This window comes from Liolophura sinensis, chromosome 7 (genome assembly GCF_032854445.1).
Source record: "Liolophura sinensis isolate JHLJ2023 chromosome 7, CUHK_Ljap_v2, whole genome shotgun sequence".
Classification (NCBI taxonomy): domain Eukaryota; kingdom Metazoa; phylum Mollusca; class Polyplacophora; order Chitonida; family Chitonidae; genus Liolophura; species Liolophura sinensis.
Window position 1 is genome coordinate 56,730,267 of NC_088301.1, and position 19,275 is coordinate 56,749,541.

The window sequence follows — 19,275 nt, forward strand, 5'->3', positions numbered from 1 at the left end:
AAGTTAAAAAAAAATTCCAAACATGGCAGACGTTGCTTTGAGTTGTCCGGTTTGAAAGTTGAAACGGCTGGATTAGGCCTACTGCTGAAAGATGGTTTACCAATGTTGGCTTTGACATATTACATTTCGGGCGTTTTGGGGTATCGGTGGATAGCAAACCTAAGGTAGGGTTCAAGCCAGTTTTTTTTTGTGTGAAATTGGCCGCGTGGAAATTTATATGACCGAAGCTGGGCATTATTGCAGGAATCCAGCTTAGCCTTGGCTATAAATCTACCACTTTACACCATAAGCATCCGAAACTGAAAGTTAGCCAAGACACGAGAGAGAGAATTTTACAGTTGCTGTATATGCCATAGGCAGAGCGTATCACATCAACTCAATGAAGAATCTGCTTTGCACAATGATAATCTGAGAAGCAGGTCAACGGCAAAGAATGAACAGCAACCTCGCTGTACAACACACGGAAACTGAACGCCGTGCTTGTACTAGAAGTACAACAACAACATTTATTGCTGACAACCACGTACCTCCTGCAAACTACATGTAAATCACTGAGTGTTAGCAGGGTGTCACTGTGACAACAGTGTGTGTGATAACCCCTCGAAGACACTCGTTATCAGCCAGTTCACCACGGATTTTGTTTTCAGTTAACCCATGACAAACAAACTGTCAAGCTTTCGTCCTCTTCCCGCCATCGTTCACACCAATCGAACTCTTGCCACATACGTGTAGGGTAAGGAATGTACAACAGTTCATACGGTGACCGTTGCCAGAGTTGGTGCATGCCAGGACTGTCCACCGCTAACATCAACGAAAACACTATCATTAGTAGCTCTGTGCATAGCTCCATGCCTTTGCATACACGAGTGTAACATTACCGCCATAATTTTCTTTCTTTCCTTTAACATTTAAACCATTCACTAAAATAAAAGGATTTTTGGGCGTCTTATACAAGTTAATTTGCTGACGCTGCACTTGCCATACACATTTATATATTCTTTTCTGCTTAATATTGGACTGACACTACTGCAATGATCTTCAGCCCCATTTTTAATAAGTGTAATTAAGTTGTTTTCACAGTACATTTATATTTGACGGCCCTGAGTGACCTTCTAATCTCACCACTATACCTTCTGCCAGTTTTGTTGCCTAATACAATGAAACACCGTTTATTCTAATAACCATATATATTGACAATGTCTGGAGATTACCTGCTACTGTGAGTCCCCCCTCCTACCAATTACGCGACTGTTTAGTTTTTCCGGATTATCTATGATTTTTTCATTATATATAGGCAAGTAAAATAAACGTATCGGTAATTCATAGAACACGGTAAGGGTATTTAATGGCAAAGAACACCCTGGCATAAAGAACATGTCAGATGGATGACCATTAAAGTGAACATGAAATCTGTCACTATATATACATAAAAAAGAATTATATAGGACACAGTTATCCCAGAAAAATATGTAAAAAATTCTTTAAAGTTTTGAAAGCCGAGAAGATGAAGTTCAGCACTGGGTATGTGGCAGTGACGGGCAATTCACTACGATTAGCCATGTTTATTTATTTATTTACTTATTTATTTATTTGATTGGTGTTTTACGCCGTACTCAAGAATATTTCACTTATACGACGGCGGCCAGCATTATGGTGGGTGGAAACCGGGCACAGCCCGGGGGAAACCCACGACCATCCGCAGGTTGTATCAATCAGAAGATCCTGCTATGTTCGGCAAACTGCCTGAAGTCGGTTCAGCCAGCGAGGCCAAATGCTCACACCCATGAAGGACGGGAACGAATAGGACCGCTTAAACACGACGTTTGTGTTTCAAGAACATCACCCTGACCCAGCGCCTAACACGGAACAGAGCCGATACTCTTCGGTTGGATATCGGGCGTTTTTGTTTGTATCCTCTCATTGTCACATCGTTTAATACCGATGGTAAGGGAGAGCACCTGGTTTTGTGACGTCACTCTAGATATAACATGTCAAAATGGCGTCACTAAATGAGTGGCTAGGTGCTGACGATTTTTTGCTATTTATTTTATTGATAAGAGGCGCAGAATTTTAAAAATATTTTGGTAATATTTCTGGAATACTACTTTATTAATAAGTTCAGTTTTAGTGGCTGACTCTATGTTCACTTTAAATATTGCCCGGGCAAATAGTATGATTTATTTTTTTAGTACATAGTTCGGCCTAGTAAAATACAATTTAAATTTTGGATTCTGCTGTGGCCTTTTCTGACCATATTGGGACCAGTGATTCCTCTTCTGCTATATTTCATAATTAGAAACGCATCTTCATTTAGAGCTATATGAATGCATTCAACACATGGACATTGAAAAGAAATATTTCCAGCCAAAAATATTGCTGTGACGTCACTGATACACTCTGGATCCCAACAGACCACCATAGAATCCTATGTTTTAAATGCATTGTAGTCGGTTAGAAAAATTCTAAAAAAATGAATCAAATTATTTTGGAATCCGCCTTACGTTTATTGACCTGGAACCTCCATTTTGGTTGAGGGCTGGTATACAAGCGTTTTGTTTCGACGCACAGATTTAGGCGCTTTCTGAATCTCTTCCTCTTTTCCGCAGCTGTTAACGCCCTTGTAGATATGTATATCGTACTTGCAATGTAATTAACATGCATACGGTGCACACTATTTACATACTACCGTTTAAGCAAAAACATAAACAGTCAATAACGTTACCACTACCGGTAGGCCTACTGCTTGTTTGGCAACTCAGGCTATATAGTTGGCGTTAACGTAGATGATGTTCTGGTGTAGCAGTAATGATTGTGATGTGATTGATTGTGTGTAATTAGCAGCTGCTATTCTGATGACTGATTCCTTACCTGGTGACTGTATGTGCTTTATGCCGAACACTATTTGCTAGGCCTATTCCATTATGGAGACAAGCAGACTGTTGCAAGGGTGATAATGTTGACATGCTACAAATATACTATACATTTCACGATGGCATTATTTTGAATGGATAGGTTTTAATAAGCATACAGGGTGAACCTTACACGTATGTGCTCAGTGCAGAGGATGCCACTGGTCCCCTACATATAAAGTGCCGTGAACTGAGAAACAAGTTCCGTGACACTTCTTTCCAGGCAATGGAAATCAAAGAGCAAGGTATAGTTGATAAAATCCTCGAGGACATCATTAAAAATTATCGGTCATAATGTGTCAAGGTTGTTTTGCAGATAACACTGCAATGCGCTTAACACAACCTCCAATGTGATAATCAGTATACCCTATGTGGATGATACAAATGCTTTATCTTATTATGAGGCCTTTTAAAAGTTCCACATTCTTCGCGGGACATGGGTTGTAGTAGTAGATAGTTAAGGAAAATGCGACAAATCTTAACATAATAAAAATTTCTTTCAGAAATTGTTTGGACGAATGATTGTAAATATTCTATTAATTTAACAATGTTTTGTTTCAAGGGATGAAGTAACTGGATTACGATGCATTTTGCACAGACAGAAGATACTCCATGCATGTTACATGTGTCCCAGTACTGGCCATTCTCGCCCTCACTATGTTATCGATGCACTTCCACCTCAGCACACTAATAAGATTTTAAACTCGGTCAGTTTGAGTCTCAAATCGGGCCAATTCGACTTCCAATTAACTCTAACTCATCCATTACAACAGCCTTGCTGTGGAGATCTGTATTGCTGTATTGCATTGTCCCAGCAACTGTTTATATTATCGATCGATCGATATACAACGAAGTTGTGCTGAACTGCATATGTGATTAATTAATATTCACTCTAATCACTGTGGAAATATTTACACTTATGAAATTTTCATCCTGTTGAAGTGGAGTTGATTTCTGATCAAGCGTGCAGTGCTATGATGTTCAAGCAAATAATGCCAAGTAATCGTACATTAAAAAATAATGTGTTAGTTTAACAGAAAGTCTGTTGTCTGAGCGATGCCAGAATGTATTCTGTCATTGCAGCAGATTATTCCGTTAAATATAACATACACTGTTATTTCAACATAAAGATTCTGTTAGACTAACAGGAGGTTATGTTGAATATGACAGGGTATTATGTTATAATAACACATTCTAGCATCACTCAGACAGCATACTTTCTGTGAAAATTAACATATTAATTTGTCGAGTGTAAATTAACCAAAGTCATGCATAGGTACACTCCGGAAAAGATGTTTCCGGACCCGTGTTTCCGGACCCATGTTTCAAAGATCAGTTACCGTATATGATATGCTGATAGGCACTACTTATCAATTCAGACACCTTACTGTAAGTTCTCACACTGTTAACGCTTATTTTTATGTTTGTATTTGATATATAAAATATGTGCTCAAAGAGGTTTCGCTTTGCACCATTTTCATATTTATTTACAAACAAAAAAGAACGAAAGATAAACAAGAAGGATTCAGACTAACAAGACAGAAGCTAGTATTTCCCCAGGATTTTTGAGCCGTGAATGTTGAAAGAGCCAGCCAGTACATTGGATCCCACAGACTTTTTCTGGTTAGGTTGTTGACCTCCTACGTACAGTTTGATGGTACCTGTTAACATTTTTAGACAAAAGGAACCATAATACAATCCTAATTGGGGTTAGTCTTTCTAAGTGGTTTAGTATTCGTTTTAACCGTGCAAAAATTGGACATGAAAATTGTATCAGTTCGGGCATTTCGGGCATTTCGGGCAAACAATCCCAAGATCTGTTTGTAAACAAACGTGCTTGAAATGAACTGTGAAGAACGGTGGATAACAACATGTAACAACATATACGAGTTGAAATATACAGAAAAAATATATAGCCCTACATACTGTAGACGCTGGAATAAAAAGCTGAGAAGTTGTATATGGTATACTCGGTTTGGGCTATTCTTGAATCAGTTATAATAACAAAAGATACTTAATTTGTACTTTGGGCGCCCTCTCTAGGACACTGGTTATTCTTTTCCAGTATTTTATGTAGTATGCATGTATGTAAACGATAAGTTCTTGTGCACTTTATAAATACTGATATATTCAAATGTTTCATAGTACTAGGAACTTATTTGACAGACGTATGTGAGTTTACCTGCTGTGATTTCCCAGCCTTGGTGGTCGTCCCATACCGCCATGCTTTTGGAACCAACCGTAAATTTGTATGCGGCGGAGGAGCCTTTCTTGATATGTATGCGGTCAAAGGCAGCCAGGGCACGTTGGGGCGTGGGGTGATGGTGGTCGGTCCAAGATATATATACCTGTACAACCTGAGACAGGTATGAATAAAAGTGATAATTAGCTCACTGACTACAAGATGGTTTATTTAAGAAGTTCCTGAAAACAGAACCAAGAAGGACACTACGATCTGTATAGGTACAATTCCCTCACTAAGCATATGTTTCATGTGAGAATGATTGATTAAACGAGATATTTAGGGTATTAATTTATATTCCATTTAATAAATTCCATTCGAAGAAGACGACCTCCTTTACTGCGTGCAGTTGTATCTAAAGCATCACTCAGACCAACCGAAACGTTTAACTGTTGCTGTGTTGGTTTCATGCAGTTAAATAATGACTTTTCATTGCATATTTGTGGAAAGAGAATTCGCCTTCATAATTTACTGCAGTTTAGGTTCTCTCGTTGATGTACTTACAATACAATCACTGTGCTAACTAAGCATGATCAGTTGGTTGTGGTATGCTACATGTACATTTTATTTTTCATGATGGTAAACATTGAAAGTTTAAATTGAAAAAGGCTTATCACTTGATGGTTTGTGATGTTTGAGTTATCTGAAACGACTTTCTGGGACGTCAAACATGAATGTCGTATGCAGCATACCTCATCGGCGTCGTAGTGGCCCGTGTTATGAATGACAACGGACCCGGACATGTCATGGCCTGCCTGAACAGAGTTGTCATGGTGCAAGCTGTCGTAATGGAAAGTTGTGTAAGACAGACCATAGCCAAATGGAAACATCGGATCACCTTTGAAGTACATGTAAGAACGACCGGACATGGTGTAGTCGCTTATAGAGGGGATCTGAAAGTATATTGCATGCAACTGCAAGTTGAAACTGGAAAGGTATCCAGACTATCCTTCTTCAAAAAGAAGGGAAAAGAAAAAAAAGATCACTGAGCACTAGATACGCTTAGATTCTGACACCAGACCAAAATGTCATTTTGTATATTTGTGCTCGTAGTAGCCATCCAAGTTCTTCGGTACTGAAAACATTCAGCAGTTAAACCTATATATAACGAAACTTCCTTTCATTACTCTACTGGAACAGGCGGTAGAAGACATAAAATTTCCATCTGAAAGCTGCAGTCAATGTATACGACTACATGAGTTTCTCTGAATACAACTGTAAGGCATCTGTAAATAAGGATCGACCAATCAAATACGGCTAATCTTACATCCTGATATATTACATGAACCCGATAGATGAACATTTCAGTGTGTAATACGAAGTGTCCAATTGAAACAATATAACACCATGCACAGTACAACCAAATGTTGTGCAATAAATTCGGCTTAGGTTTAAGTTCCATTGCCACAGCGTAACGAATTGTATATCTATCACAAAAAATGTTTCCAGTCAAATGTATTTTACCTCTTTGACACCCTACCTGATGGATACTCTCGGGCCAGGTAAATGGTAGTCGGCCGGCAGGTACTGAGTTATGGCCAGAGTTGGTCAGTACGTTATATATGGCGTCACCAGCAGCCATAGCGGGAAAGAAACACTCCATGATGGCGTTGATATGGGACTGGCCCATCGTCCATTGCAGGTTAACAGGACTTCCGGTCAGGAGCAACAAGATGACTGGTTTATTGGCATGATCTGCAATCAAACCCGGTTTGATAAATTTAAGAACTTTCACACTCAAAAAATTAATGTGTTAATTTTAACAGAAAGTCTGTTGTGTGAGTGATGCAAGAATGGATTCTGTTATTTTAACACAATACTCCGTCACATTCAACATAATATCCTGTTAGTCTAACAGAATATTTATATTAAATTAATAGAATATGTTTGTTATATTTAAGAGAATAGTCTGCTGCAATAGCATAATACATTCTAAAATCACTCGTACAACAGACTTTCTTTTTCTGAGAGTAACGTCACGCCATAATGCAGTTCCACGCAAAATTGGATTTTTTTCTGTGGCACTGTGCGAAATTCTAATGGAGTGGATTTTGCACATTAGGGCAATATGGTAATATTTTATTACCTGATAGTTTAATCAAAACTCCTTGGTTGTAAATGTAAGCTTTCGTTAATTTACATGCATTAGTGATGTGGGTATATAGTTATGCGGCTGAAAAAGTTAAGTTAGCCTTGTGCCCGAATTCTTTATAGAAATGATTTTGCTTATAGTGATAGTATTCTTAAAGAAAAATATTTTGAAACAATTCCTCACTATTATGGACAACATCTTGCAGGAGATCCTCTTGGTGTCCGGGTAGGTCTAAGTCATGTCTGTCATGTCCTTCGCTTTCTATAGCTTGACCTACAGGCGAAATGTATACATCACAGCACAAAATCTCAAAATAATGCCATTGCATAGGTCAGGTAGACATAAAATCTACTTAAATTATCTTCGGATTTAGTTTGTATTTATAGAACATGCTATAAAACAGAGAATGCTGGCTAGTGCCTCGCCGGTTGTATTTGCCCATTACCTGTTCCCAGAACGACGAAAATGGCGTCCACGTCAGCAATAGTGCTCTTCACGTGGCTGCTTTCATACTGGTTACAGTGGACGTCTTTACATCCGCTGTGAAATTTCACGTGGTTGGCCATCCGTTTTAGGCCGTGCAACACAGTCCTGATGAAATGGCGATCGGTATCAGGCTTGTAATCTCCGAATATCTGTTCGTCTTCGTCGGCCATTGGACCAACTACCTGTCATTGAAAAACGATGTTCGCAACAAGTCAGAAATGTATTTTTCCACGCCACTCATTCTAGCTACTAACGTCACCATGTCAACAAAAAGAATTTGTGTGTAGCGATTTCCAGATGCTTAATTTACACACAGGGCAAAGGCACATGGATGCAATAGCAAAGTTAGCGAGTCCCCGTCACGAGATTTATATACGCAAACCCAGTCTTGGTCAGTAATGTTTGCAATCTCCTGTTGTTTGTGGACATTAAGCAGTAGAGATTGCGTATATGAGAGGACCAATCATATGGTGTTGCAAAAAATGCGTTGTAATGTTGCAGTCAGAAATAACTTCCCAGTGTATACGTGTGAAACAGAATTCATCTCTATAATTTTACTATAAACACTTTTTTGTCAACTGTAATTTTCATTTTTATCTATATAACACCTAAACGCGTCACCCTGACGCCTCTCTGCATAGAGTAATCATGCCGCACGCGGTGCCTCTTGTATACAGACTATATACGGTAAGGCGATTAAAAATGCATTGAATAGTATTACATGTATTTAATGTTACAGAGGTGTTAATATTTCAGGCCCAAAACATACACGTCATTATTTGCTAAAAGCGAGAACATATAAAGGCCCTATCAGACGGCCAATGAATTTTACAACACATAACCCAGGCAGTGAATGGCATCACTTTACTTAATGACTCCAGATTAATCTGCTAGAAAACGTGGTTGGCTGTCCTTACCCCAATAGTTCCGTACTTATGTTTGATGGGCAAGACGCCGTCATTCTTAAGCAGGACGAATGTTTTAGAGGCTACCTCGACCGCCAGCTGGAAATGGTCGTGTGTTAGCACCTCTCGGTGGATGTCCAGTGTCGAGTAAGGGCTCATCTGCGGGGGATCGAACTCTCCCAGGCGCATCCGAGTGTAGAAGAGGGGCTTCACCATATCCCGTACGAAACTTTCCTTCAACTTGCCATCGTGTATAGCCTTGGCTGTGGTGAAATAGCAAATACCCATGCATGGAAATGTGAATAATGTTATGCCAAAGGTGGACATAGAGTTATAATACATATAAATGGAGTAAATAAAGTAAATTTGATTGTTGTTTAACGCCATACTCAAGAATTTGTCACTTTTTCTATGCGGTGAGTATTATGGGCAGAGAAAACCGGAGTGCAAGGAGTAAACCATCGAACCATGGCGAGATACGAAGCACTTTCCCACAAGTGATGTACGGAAATGCCCATCATATTGGTGAAAGACAAGTGGTCTTCTGTGAACTTTTAGACTATAAGAAATTCCCTGACCAAAGCCAATCTTGAGCCTGCACCTCGTATGTCTTAGCGATTGAAAGATACGTAAATCATAGAACGTTAAGATGTTCTACGATATTCTCTTTTTAAGGCAACCATAAAGACTGTGGTAGAAGTGTAAACGTATTTGTGCTGTAGATTCTTGAACGAACGTGTACATGCCAACATAAATTCTGGATAGTGGTACAAATATGCATATGGAAGCATATTCGCACTGATATGGGCTTAAGAAGTTTTGAGAATTAGTCCTATGCTCACGGATATTAAGGTAAGTTCTGTGTTGTATGTTCCCCTGGCACTCTAGGTTACAGCCAGCTGTGAGGGAACCCACGCACGCCTCCATCGCGTCGTGGTAGTACTTGTGCTGGTCTATCATGTGATGGATCGCCCCGGCGTCGGCAATAACATAACCTTTAAACTTCCATTCCTTCCTCAGAACTTGGTTGAGAAGCTTATCATTGGCACAAGCAGGTACGCCGTTAAGCCTGGGGAATGACCAGTAATGATGTAATTATATTTATGGCGGATGTGTTGGATACATGTATATGGTAAAAATCTCTCAATTTATAATGTTTACTATATTGTGAAGAACTCATGGAATTTTTGCAATATTTAGTTCGGGTGCATTTATCCTTATGTCCCCAACAGTGAATGTTCAGAATATTCACCTGTTATAACTGCAAAGGATACCTGTAGAGCCGGCCTCAATACCTCTTCTAAATGGAGGCAGGAAATAAGTTCTGAAATCCCTTTCCGACACCTTTGGGGGGGAAAAACAGACAAATTTACTTAGGAAGCTCTATACGAAATGGCTCTCATTAAATGGCTCTGAATTCTGTTGTTATAGATCTTGACGTGCACAGAGATATCTAATTGCATAGTTCAATTCTGTCAGTAGAAAAAAATAAAGTTCATTAAAAAAAACATATATTGTGGCCTTCATGTACGTTGATCAAAAGTTCATTAGGCTGAACGTATAGAGAAGGTTGTTGTATACCATGCAGTTGTCAGCCAAAATGGATGTTCCAGATCAACAATCGCATTGCCTACCTTTGTGTCAAAGTTCATCCGTCCGCTTTCTGGACCACCAGAAACATCGAAATGTTTCGGGGTAGCACTTGCTCGCAGGTATCTTGGATGGTTCCCATGTAGACCCTTAATGTATTTGTACCCATACTCTCCGACATGGAAAGGGTCTTCGCTGTATGCTTCCTACAAAATGTGCAAAGCATTATTCCAGACTTAAAGTGTGATACTTTTGGTTTTCATTGGCATTTGCAGGCTCTCTATCCACAAACAGATTTATGAATATTCATCGTTTACAGGGGAAACAGTCACACAATTAGATATCTTTTATTTGGAAGGATCATCCCAGCCTTAGGCAATGTACTGATGTAGGCTATATAAAATTATGGACATCAACAAGAACTCCTGTTAACCTTTTGTACGAATAAATGGGAGATTCTTTTAAAATTTGCTACTGAATATGTCATAAATATTCCCACGTTATATGATCCTTGGTATGACAACTCTGAACCATGCTTTCAGGGTCTCTAACTATAGGTATGACATTTCAGTCTTCCCAACTGAGGTTTCAGAATAGAGTGTAAACTTTGAAAGAAATTCAACTGGGAACCCAGATAACTTACTTGTGATTTCACATTTTATCAACGCCCAGAAGGATACTGACTTACATTTGCCCCCAGGTTTGTGATTCGACACTTATCCCTGTCTGTATATATTAGAACAAACTGGTTTACATTTGCCCCGAGGTTTGATATTCGACACTTATTCCCGCCTGTATATATTAGAACAAACTGACTTACATTTACCCCCAGGTTTGTGATTCGACACCTATCCCTGTCTGTGTATATTAGAACAAACTGACTTACATTTGCCCTCAGCTTTGTGATTCGACACTCTTCCCCGCTTTATATATTAGAAACATACTGACTTACATTTGCCCTACCCCATCTGGGATCCCGGTGAAGATCCAGGTTAGGGCTAAAGCAGCTAATGGCTTTGAAATTCCCCATTGGAGCATTTGTCTTCATGAAGTGGTTGTAGTAGGCGCGAACCTCAATAGCCACGGCTTCGGCAACACGGTAAATAAGGTCGGTGCTTTAAATATATAAAATTAGCAATTATAGCTTAACGAAAAACAACGATTGCGCTTCAAGTTACTCATGACCCTAGCTATTCACGTTGCGAGTTCAAATCCACCTTTCGCTGGTTTGATTTACACCAGGAAGCTTAATTGTGTATAACAAGACGAAGGTGGTGGTCTCCTTACCGTTGTCATAGTCGTATTTGTATAAAGCGTAAAACCTATAAATGAAATATAAAAATAAGTAATATTAAGTAATAAGTAAACTTTCTTTTAAACACCAAAAAGTGCCTATATTACCCTGTAGGGCTATACTTCACGAAAGTTAAAAAAATATATGCCTGACAAGGTATATATTCCTTACTCAAATGCGGCCCCCAAGCCAATGTTTTGTGGGTATGCTGAGGCATTTTGGCTCCTGTCCCCACGCCCGCAATTCGTCCACCAACCGTAATGCTTGATACCAAGGTGGTCGATGGGCGGAGAGGCCCCGGCGCCGCTTGAGAGTTGGTGCATGATCTCATCCACGGAGAGTCGGCCGACCAAATCATCAACACGTTTGTCCCAGTCTAATTGCGTGTCTTCGAAAGGATATTCATGGTGATCCACCAGGAAAGGATGTGCTTCCCAGAGAAGTGTCAACCCAGCCAGCAGTAACAGGTTTTTCATGGTGGAGACAGCACTTACAAGCGACCTAACCGTATGATTGTAAGAGTCTTTGCTACTTTTAAGGACAACTTGGGCGGACACTGTTGGTTATCTTTTGATAAGATTTTGCCACGATAGACAAACCACTTTCTGTAGCCTTTCTCTTATTGTTTACCTCCACGAAGAAGGTAATTTTTTGCTGGCGTATATTTGTATGTCTGTCATCCTGGAAGTATCTTTAGAAATAAATTTACAGGGATTTGGGTGGAATTGTGTGCACAAATTCATTACATTACATTCTTTCATTACACTCACTTGTGGCGGAGGTTCGCACTCTCTTAGTGTTTCTGAATAAATTGTATGAATAAATTTGTCCGTCAATTTCATTTGTGTACAAGCACACTCAAAGCGTGTATATATAGCGAACATATGATGTATAAATGTATATGGGATATAACAGAGAAAACATTTACATTCCGATTTATTAAGCTGGGTACGTATGAGATATACATTTGTGAAATATAGGTTAACACGTGTCTACTGAGTGACCAACCCTAATTCTCTATATCATTTTACAAAAGATAAGCGATTTCATTCCTTTACATCACGAGACACATATAAGTGTAGTTTGATTTGAAGACACCTGTGGCTTCACTAGATTAAGTAGAGTTGTTAGCACTATAGTACTGTAGTTTTAAGGTGTTCTGGGACTGACCAAACAGTCTGATACCATCTGTCTACATGTATAGCCATATGCTACAGACATTAAGGCAGACTTCAACATGATATGCTGTCTGGACACTGCAGACTACGACGTCCGTCTCCATTCACGCAGTCATGCAAATTGCTTTTCCGTATAGTGAACCCATATAGAGCCATCTTAACATTGGCTAGGAATAATATATAATACAGTAGCATTTGCTCCATTATGCCGGCCACCAGAAATAATCCAAGGGTATCCCTGTGTTCTGTTTGGGCCATTAAAAAGAACACTAAAGTCTAGTTTCCACAGCTTAGTCGAGATTTACAAAGGCCTTTAATTTGTTACAAACTCGAGTTTATATACAGTTCAATTATCAATTATATACAGTGATATTTGGAACGTCCTTGTAGTCTAGCCTGTCATAAAATATCAATGGTTTCAATTCGCTACTTCTGTACTAAACCATGGGTCAAGACAAGAGCTCTGGCGCGTGAATGTGGGACTTTAAGATTTTCTTTTTATAATCATTGGGCGTATAATTATTTTCGTGTTCACAATACATTGTTCAAAAGGCATATATTACTGTAATTAGATTCACGTTTAAGTGGCATAACCACAGATTTGTCTTTTGTTGTGTCCATTAAAGACCTCCTGATGTCAGATATCAACAAATTTACTTTTCACCATATCTTGGGTTATGCCAAACATAGCACAACAATAAAGGGCTCAAAATAATCATTATTAACCACTAGTGAATATGTACAACATATATGAAACCACTAGAAATTAAGATTAATCTATTCATGTTCAAAGAAAATGGCATGGACTAAAACATGCACATCTCTTTGCATTTATCGTATACATGTTGGCCTACAAACTTTCATGTAAAACAACACTCAATGTGTCATGGGGCGCCACCTGTGCTTTTTAAACCGCAAACTTTGCATAATTAATTTGACACTGTCGTTGTCAGAATTGTTAAAAAAAAATGTGAGTAGGGTGCCTGCTTGTTTTGTGCCATAGTCTGCATCATTAAGTCTAAAGAACAGAAAGTTCTGCACTAACTTGTACATGCCTTACAAGGCACGGTTCCATGTAATTAGAAAGGATTTAATTCGTGTATGGTTTTAATATAGCCTGTATACTCTGTGTTCTGAGGATTTTTTTAATGGGTTGGTTATTGTGCTGTGTAAAATAGAGACAAAAATACAGCCAAATACAGTTATGCACATTTTGTGATAAATACCACGTCGGGATACTCTTAACGCAATACATGTACGGTCCGACCTCTGAGCTGGAGGACCACTTGGAGCGGCTGCGGCCATAAGGTGCTAGCTAATCACCCAACAGCGTCGGGTGCTACAGTAATTTGACGGCTGAAACAGGAATATAGCTATTTAATTTTGCCACTTCTTTACATTTGGAGTGATGAGGTATGCATTTTCTTCACGTTTTTCATTCGATACTGCTCGTGGTTTTTGGAGGAATGCTGAATGTGGCACCATACCGAAAACCGGGCTCTCTGTGATACAAATTCTGGCAGCCTGGTAGATTTGAGACTTGAGTATGTAGCTCTCTTACTGACAGAGGTACAGAGTGATAGCCAACGAAATGGGGCGGGAGGGGTATCAGCAGTTCAACTATGGATCATTGGTTAAAGGTCACAGAGAAAAAGTATGGAGAAAAATAAGGTGGCGGAGAGTGATAAGATTTCCATCAGAGTACTAGTGCTTGTCTCCTTACAGTGCTCAAATCTTTCACTTAGTTTCTGACCTTTTTAAAGGATTATTGTCCAGATTTATTATTTATTCATAATTATTTACCGGGTACGCTGCATGTGTTGTGTAAGTGAGTTGAAAAAATATAATAAAAACGGGCACGTTAATCTGAATGGTTTGGTACTTAAAATCATTAGATAATGAGGATGGTTTTATGCATTTTTTCTGCAGTCGGTAGTTTTCGCCAAATTACGTCATACAAGTCCAACCTTTACAAGCTGTCAGGTCTTCACCATTTAGACAGTGTTGAAAAGGCTAAAAGAGTGACAGCAGACTATCAGATGTCTCCACAAAATGGTTAGCTGGTCTGCATACAGATGGAAAAGCAGTTTGTCGAACGACCCGGGAGTTAGTTTTTAAAAGTTCTGAATGAATTGATCTACAGTACAAGACTGAAGAATTTTGCACCTACCAACAAGCAACGGCATGTTCTCTTGCCATTTTACAATGCCTGCCCTTGGTTGTGAAGTCTAAGCCTTAGACCCAGAATGTCACTCTTTATTCACCCCTGAACACAAAGGTAAAAGGCAAATGGAAACCCTATTGAGTCATGCGTCTTTCAGAAATTAGAATGCATACAAAAAGGCTGGATGTTCAAAAGTAGCTACACTGGCCTTAGCTTTCGAAACAACTTCATAGCAAACTACTGCACAAGCAATATTTTTTAGTTGATAATTTGCGTCATAATACACTTTCGGTCAGCCAGTTGCACATCCAACTATATCACTTCTTAAATTGAAATCTAAATATTGGACCTGACTTTTTAACTCAATATGACACATAATAGGGAGGGAGAACAATGCTGGATTTAACTACACTGGGACCCAAAGTTTCTTTTTTGCTTCACAGAGTGGATGACATCTGGCATGTCGAGAATGATTTCGATATAAAGCTAGGAGAAGGACGGTACCATACCTCCTCACTTTCTTTAGCACCTGACGTGTACATATATACATCTAATTGTATTCATGAAATAGTTTCAGTCTTCCAGAATATTGCTATAGAATATATAATAAATGCTTTCATCAATTATTATGTTACTAACTTTCAGGCAAAGTCATAAGAGCTCGTTCTTCTAAACTCTTTGTTGTACCTTTGTTTTTCTTCAGATGGTCCCTACAAACTGAGGCTCAAATATAAATTGACCCAGCACACACATCTCTCTAATGGCCAGCTGATGTAAGTGAGCAATGAAGGTGAGGATGACTTCCACAGTCCAGATGAAGAGAAGTCATTTGATTGGCATCAGCTTCATTATTATGCTTGTCCTCTATGTGGTCTTCAGTTCACTGCGACTAGGTTGGCTCAGCTCTTTGCATGGACAGTCAGATGATGCTGGAAGCTCCCATGGCAGTGGCACACTAAAGAGGGGGAAATACAGCGTCTGGCCGGATTTTAGTGTAGCTTTAGACAAACAGGTACAGTAATAAAAAAAAACATTTTTTTTGGAATGTTTCAAATGACTGAAAGGCAACAAAAGTTTTATATTGTGTTTTATGGGGAAATTATTTTTAGAAAAGGAAGGAAAATGAATTTTTTTTTTGTTTGTTCTTGACATTTTTATGATTTTTCTGTTTTTCAAAACTTTCCATTCCTGTATATAAGTCCTCAACAGGACAAATTGCTAGGACAATCCACACTTTTGACAACGAGATGATTTTTACATTTTATTTTTATTTTACACTCACATCTGACAATGGAAAAAGTCTGCGGGTAAAAGAAGAATTTGAATTTTGTCAATTAATGCAAGCAGCGGTGTTGCAAAGCGAACATGTTATAGTCCTATACCTGTTCGTTTTTCCGTGCCATGATGTCTTTACTGTGATAATTTTCAGTTGAAAAAATACAATGATAAATTGGGTAAAACTGGAGTACAAGCTGGGTTATTCTTGATGCAAGGACACTTTTGCATTATTTCTAGAAAGTGTTTAAGTTTTGCCGTCCACTGCATATATCAGTGGGTCGTGTTATTCCTTTCCTCTCGCATGTGTATATGTGTGCAGCTTGTAAATACGTGTGATTTGTGAGTACACTGTACTACAGGTCATAACAGTTTTTTATGGAATATTTACGTAACAATTGTAGCCTGACTGGTTCGTCAAAAACTGCTGGCCAGGTGAGAAGCTTTCAGTAAGTGCCGTGTCACAGGTGATGGGCAGGTGGGCTGAAGCTCTTCCCTTGCACTGCAGGTAAGTCTGTAGAACACTTACTGTTAACAGTAATGGTATCTTTTCTCACCACTAAATATACACTCTTAAAGACAGCAACTGGCTAAAACATATTTCAATCGAAGCAGGATACTCAAACTTTCTAAAAAGTACTTTATTATTTTAATGAGATTTCACCAAATAACACGTAGAACAGAATGACAGAACTGCACAAATGGCTGGTGTGAGTCGGGGCAGTCATCTTCAGAAATTTATCCAATCAAACATTGCTAACAGATTGCCTGCCTAAGCTGTGATGTAGCCTTTACCCATTCACTCCATGAAGTGACATATGATAACACAGAACTAGTGCACAAGACATAATTTTGAGATCATTTACAGTGATTTAGTTTAGTGACGTGTAGCCGAAGAGTCATTTCAGTAAGTGTTGTGAGGCAGGTCTGCAGGTGTATCATTTACGGACCACCACAAACGTATAATCAGGTGATTTACAAGCTGTGTAATATTCAACTACGGCATCACAAATTATCTCAGACTGTAGCATTCGTCTCCCCAAATACATTTTTTGTCGTTCATTTTAGTGTTTAGTCAGCAGTTTCTAAATAACAAATACTAGTATCAGAGTCAATGAAAAATTTATGAGGGATGACAAAGGCTTACGAGAATGAGAAGATGGCATCTCACAGGACAACACTTAAAATTAATTAAACCTTATAAATTTTTTTTCTCTGAATTAATTACAACTGAAGAATTTAAATTTTGCTCCTTCGTCTTTCTAGCGTACAAGGGATGTTTTTTTCTGTCATCTGTCTTTTATATAATACAGTAAAATTATTGAAACACTGTGTTCAAGTCGAGGTGCTTTCTCTGCAATAATTAGGTCAGCACTGCTTTTATCTTAGAAGCCATCGCTACAAAATTGAAACATAAAATCCTGCGGCAATCAAATGCCTGGATCAGCATGAGTGAACCTTAGATTTATTGTTTCAGAATTGAGGATGAATCTAGTTGTACAACAATCCAATTGTAATTTTGTAACCTTTTATTAGGGGTCAAAATCGTCAAAAATAATAAAGCACAATCCCACTGGAGGTTTTGACCTGAACCAGGAATACCCGGCCGTTTATCTGCAGCTAGGTTACTTAAACAGGGTCGCTGGAGTTCCCTGTAAATGATATAGTAGGCCTGCTGTATTAACAGTTCAAGCAGTGGAAGGAGTATATCCTTTTTCTAAGAAAACTATATCTGTCACTTGGGTCTTCATCTCTGTAGTCCAAAACTTTTATCTGCCATAGACTACTGCTTAGACTATTAATCGGAAAATACCTTTGATGTTAGAGAGCTAGAGTAACGTGATGTCACGTTGTTCTCGATAGTGGAGACGTGCTGAATCTGTGTCAAGATGAAGTTTCACTAAACTTTTAGTGGGTTAAAAGAAATCTTGAAAAAACATTTAATGCTGGTTTAAGATACTTAATAAACATTAGTCATTGGCTGTCTTTCACTTTAGGGGCAAAATTGTGTGCAAAATATTTGCAATTGCCAATACAGACTTTTAGTGGATGTATTGTTGGTTTTGGCCTATGTTATCACATTACATGTGTTGACAACTTGTTCTTTCTTGTTGTGTATTTTGCATATTTATGGTTATAAGATAACAATGTTTTGCAAGTGTTATGGTATAGAGAATCTCTGTTTCCTTTTTCAGCGAGATGTACAAGACGTTTGTGACGATCTTTGATGTGAAAACGCTAAAAACAAAGGTATTGATAGAAGGTCCTTTCGCTAAGAAGGTGAAGAAGTGGCTCGGAAACAACGAAGATTTGTTTCAGGAAGCTAATGACCAGGTGACTCCAGCATATTCTTTTCTGATTTATGTTTTTTAGAGTGTGGTGATAGCATCTGAATCTGCTTGAGCCATAAGTGACATGTCCTCGCTAAATATTTTCCAGGGGTATTATTTTCTGTGAATGATATTTTCCCCATGAAGACATCTTTTTCAGCTGTTGCTGGTTTTGGTGTGGCTTAAATCAAGCACTTAATCAGCGTATGTACTGCATATTACCTCTTCCTACCAACTGTGTTATTGCATCTACTAATGATCGTCTACATGTGATCCATACATATGTGTATCCTTTTTTTCCATTTCTTGGTTATTCCGATAATGAAATTTCCAAATAAACTCGATACATGTATGTAAGTAATTTTCTCAATACACTTATCTCATGTTGGCTTCTCCTTTAGTTGTAATGTGTCAAGGCCTGCCATCAACATGAAGATGGTCTTGGGTTTGCTCCGGGGAAGTGAAATGTTCAAGAGTACAACCTAAAACACCAATGAAATAAATAAATTGATACATAAATCATTACAGCACTCATGTAATTCATTTCTCCAACAGACTGTGATCAAAATTTATAATTTTTACACTAATGAACAAGTTTTGATCAACCCACTTCGAGACAAGCGGCCAATTGCTAAACCACAAAAGCCAGAGAGGGAGTTGTGAGTATAGAAATTATTTATTTGTCAAGCACCAAATATTAATTTTTCTTACTTAGTCCAAGTTGCTTATGAGAACAGGCCAAGAAACTGTGGCATAAAATCCGATATTATCTGTGCATGCAAAAGTGGGATTGAAAGAAAGTTGCTGTAT

At 38.6% G+C, this 19,275-nt stretch overlaps 2 protein-coding genes across 2 annotated transcripts in view; one reads left to right on the forward strand and one right to left on the reverse strand.

Moving 5' to 3' along the window:
* Nucleotides 1-4,383: 4,383 nt before the first annotated feature.
* On the reverse strand, nucleotides 4,384-11,254 carry LOC135471804 (xylan 1,4-beta-xylosidase-like). Its single transcript, XM_064751156.1, has 11 exons — nucleotides 11,177-11,254; nucleotides 10,269-10,430; nucleotides 9,887-9,978; nucleotides 9,477-9,703; nucleotides 8,647-8,897; nucleotides 7,689-7,911; nucleotides 7,427-7,516; nucleotides 6,632-6,846; nucleotides 5,844-6,044; nucleotides 5,092-5,266; nucleotides 4,384-4,570 (listed from the first exon to the last, which is right to left on the reverse strand). Exons 1-11 carry the CDS (start codon nucleotides 11,252-11,254, stop codon nucleotides 4,455-4,457), a joined length of 1,830 nt encoding a protein of 609 aa, XP_064607226.1. The 3' UTR covers nucleotides 4,384-4,454.
* Nucleotides 11,255-14,045: 2,791 nt separating this feature from the next.
* Nucleotides 14,046-19,275, forward strand: part of LOC135471048 (uncharacterized) — a 15,842-nt gene continuing 10,612 nt past the window's right edge. Inside the window, 5 exon segments of the mRNA XM_064750097.1 lie at nucleotides 14,046-14,109; nucleotides 15,564-15,872; nucleotides 16,540-16,643; nucleotides 18,331-18,469; nucleotides 19,021-19,124. Coding sequence (XP_064606167.1) covers nucleotides 15,645-15,872; nucleotides 16,540-16,643; nucleotides 18,331-18,469; nucleotides 19,021-19,124 — 575 coding nt within the window. The 5' untranslated portion in view covers nucleotides 14,046-14,109; nucleotides 15,564-15,644.

What these genes read in the sequence shown, in the direction of transcription:
- LOC135471804 (XM_064751156.1), bottom strand. Translation starts at nt 11,254, where the DNA reads ATGGGGAATTTCAAAGCCATTAGCTGCTTTAGCCCTAACCTGGATCTT. An exon ending in ATCCTTTGCAGTTATAACAG is followed by an intron (nt 9,704 to 9,886) that starts GTGAATATTCTG and finishes GTCATTCCCCAG; the next exon opens with GCTTAACGGCGTACCTGCTT. An exon ending in TTTCGTCGTTCTGGGAACAG is followed by an intron (nt 7,517 to 7,688) that starts GTAATGGGCAAA and finishes TTTCGCCTGTAG; the next exon opens with GTCAAGCTATAGAAAGCGAA.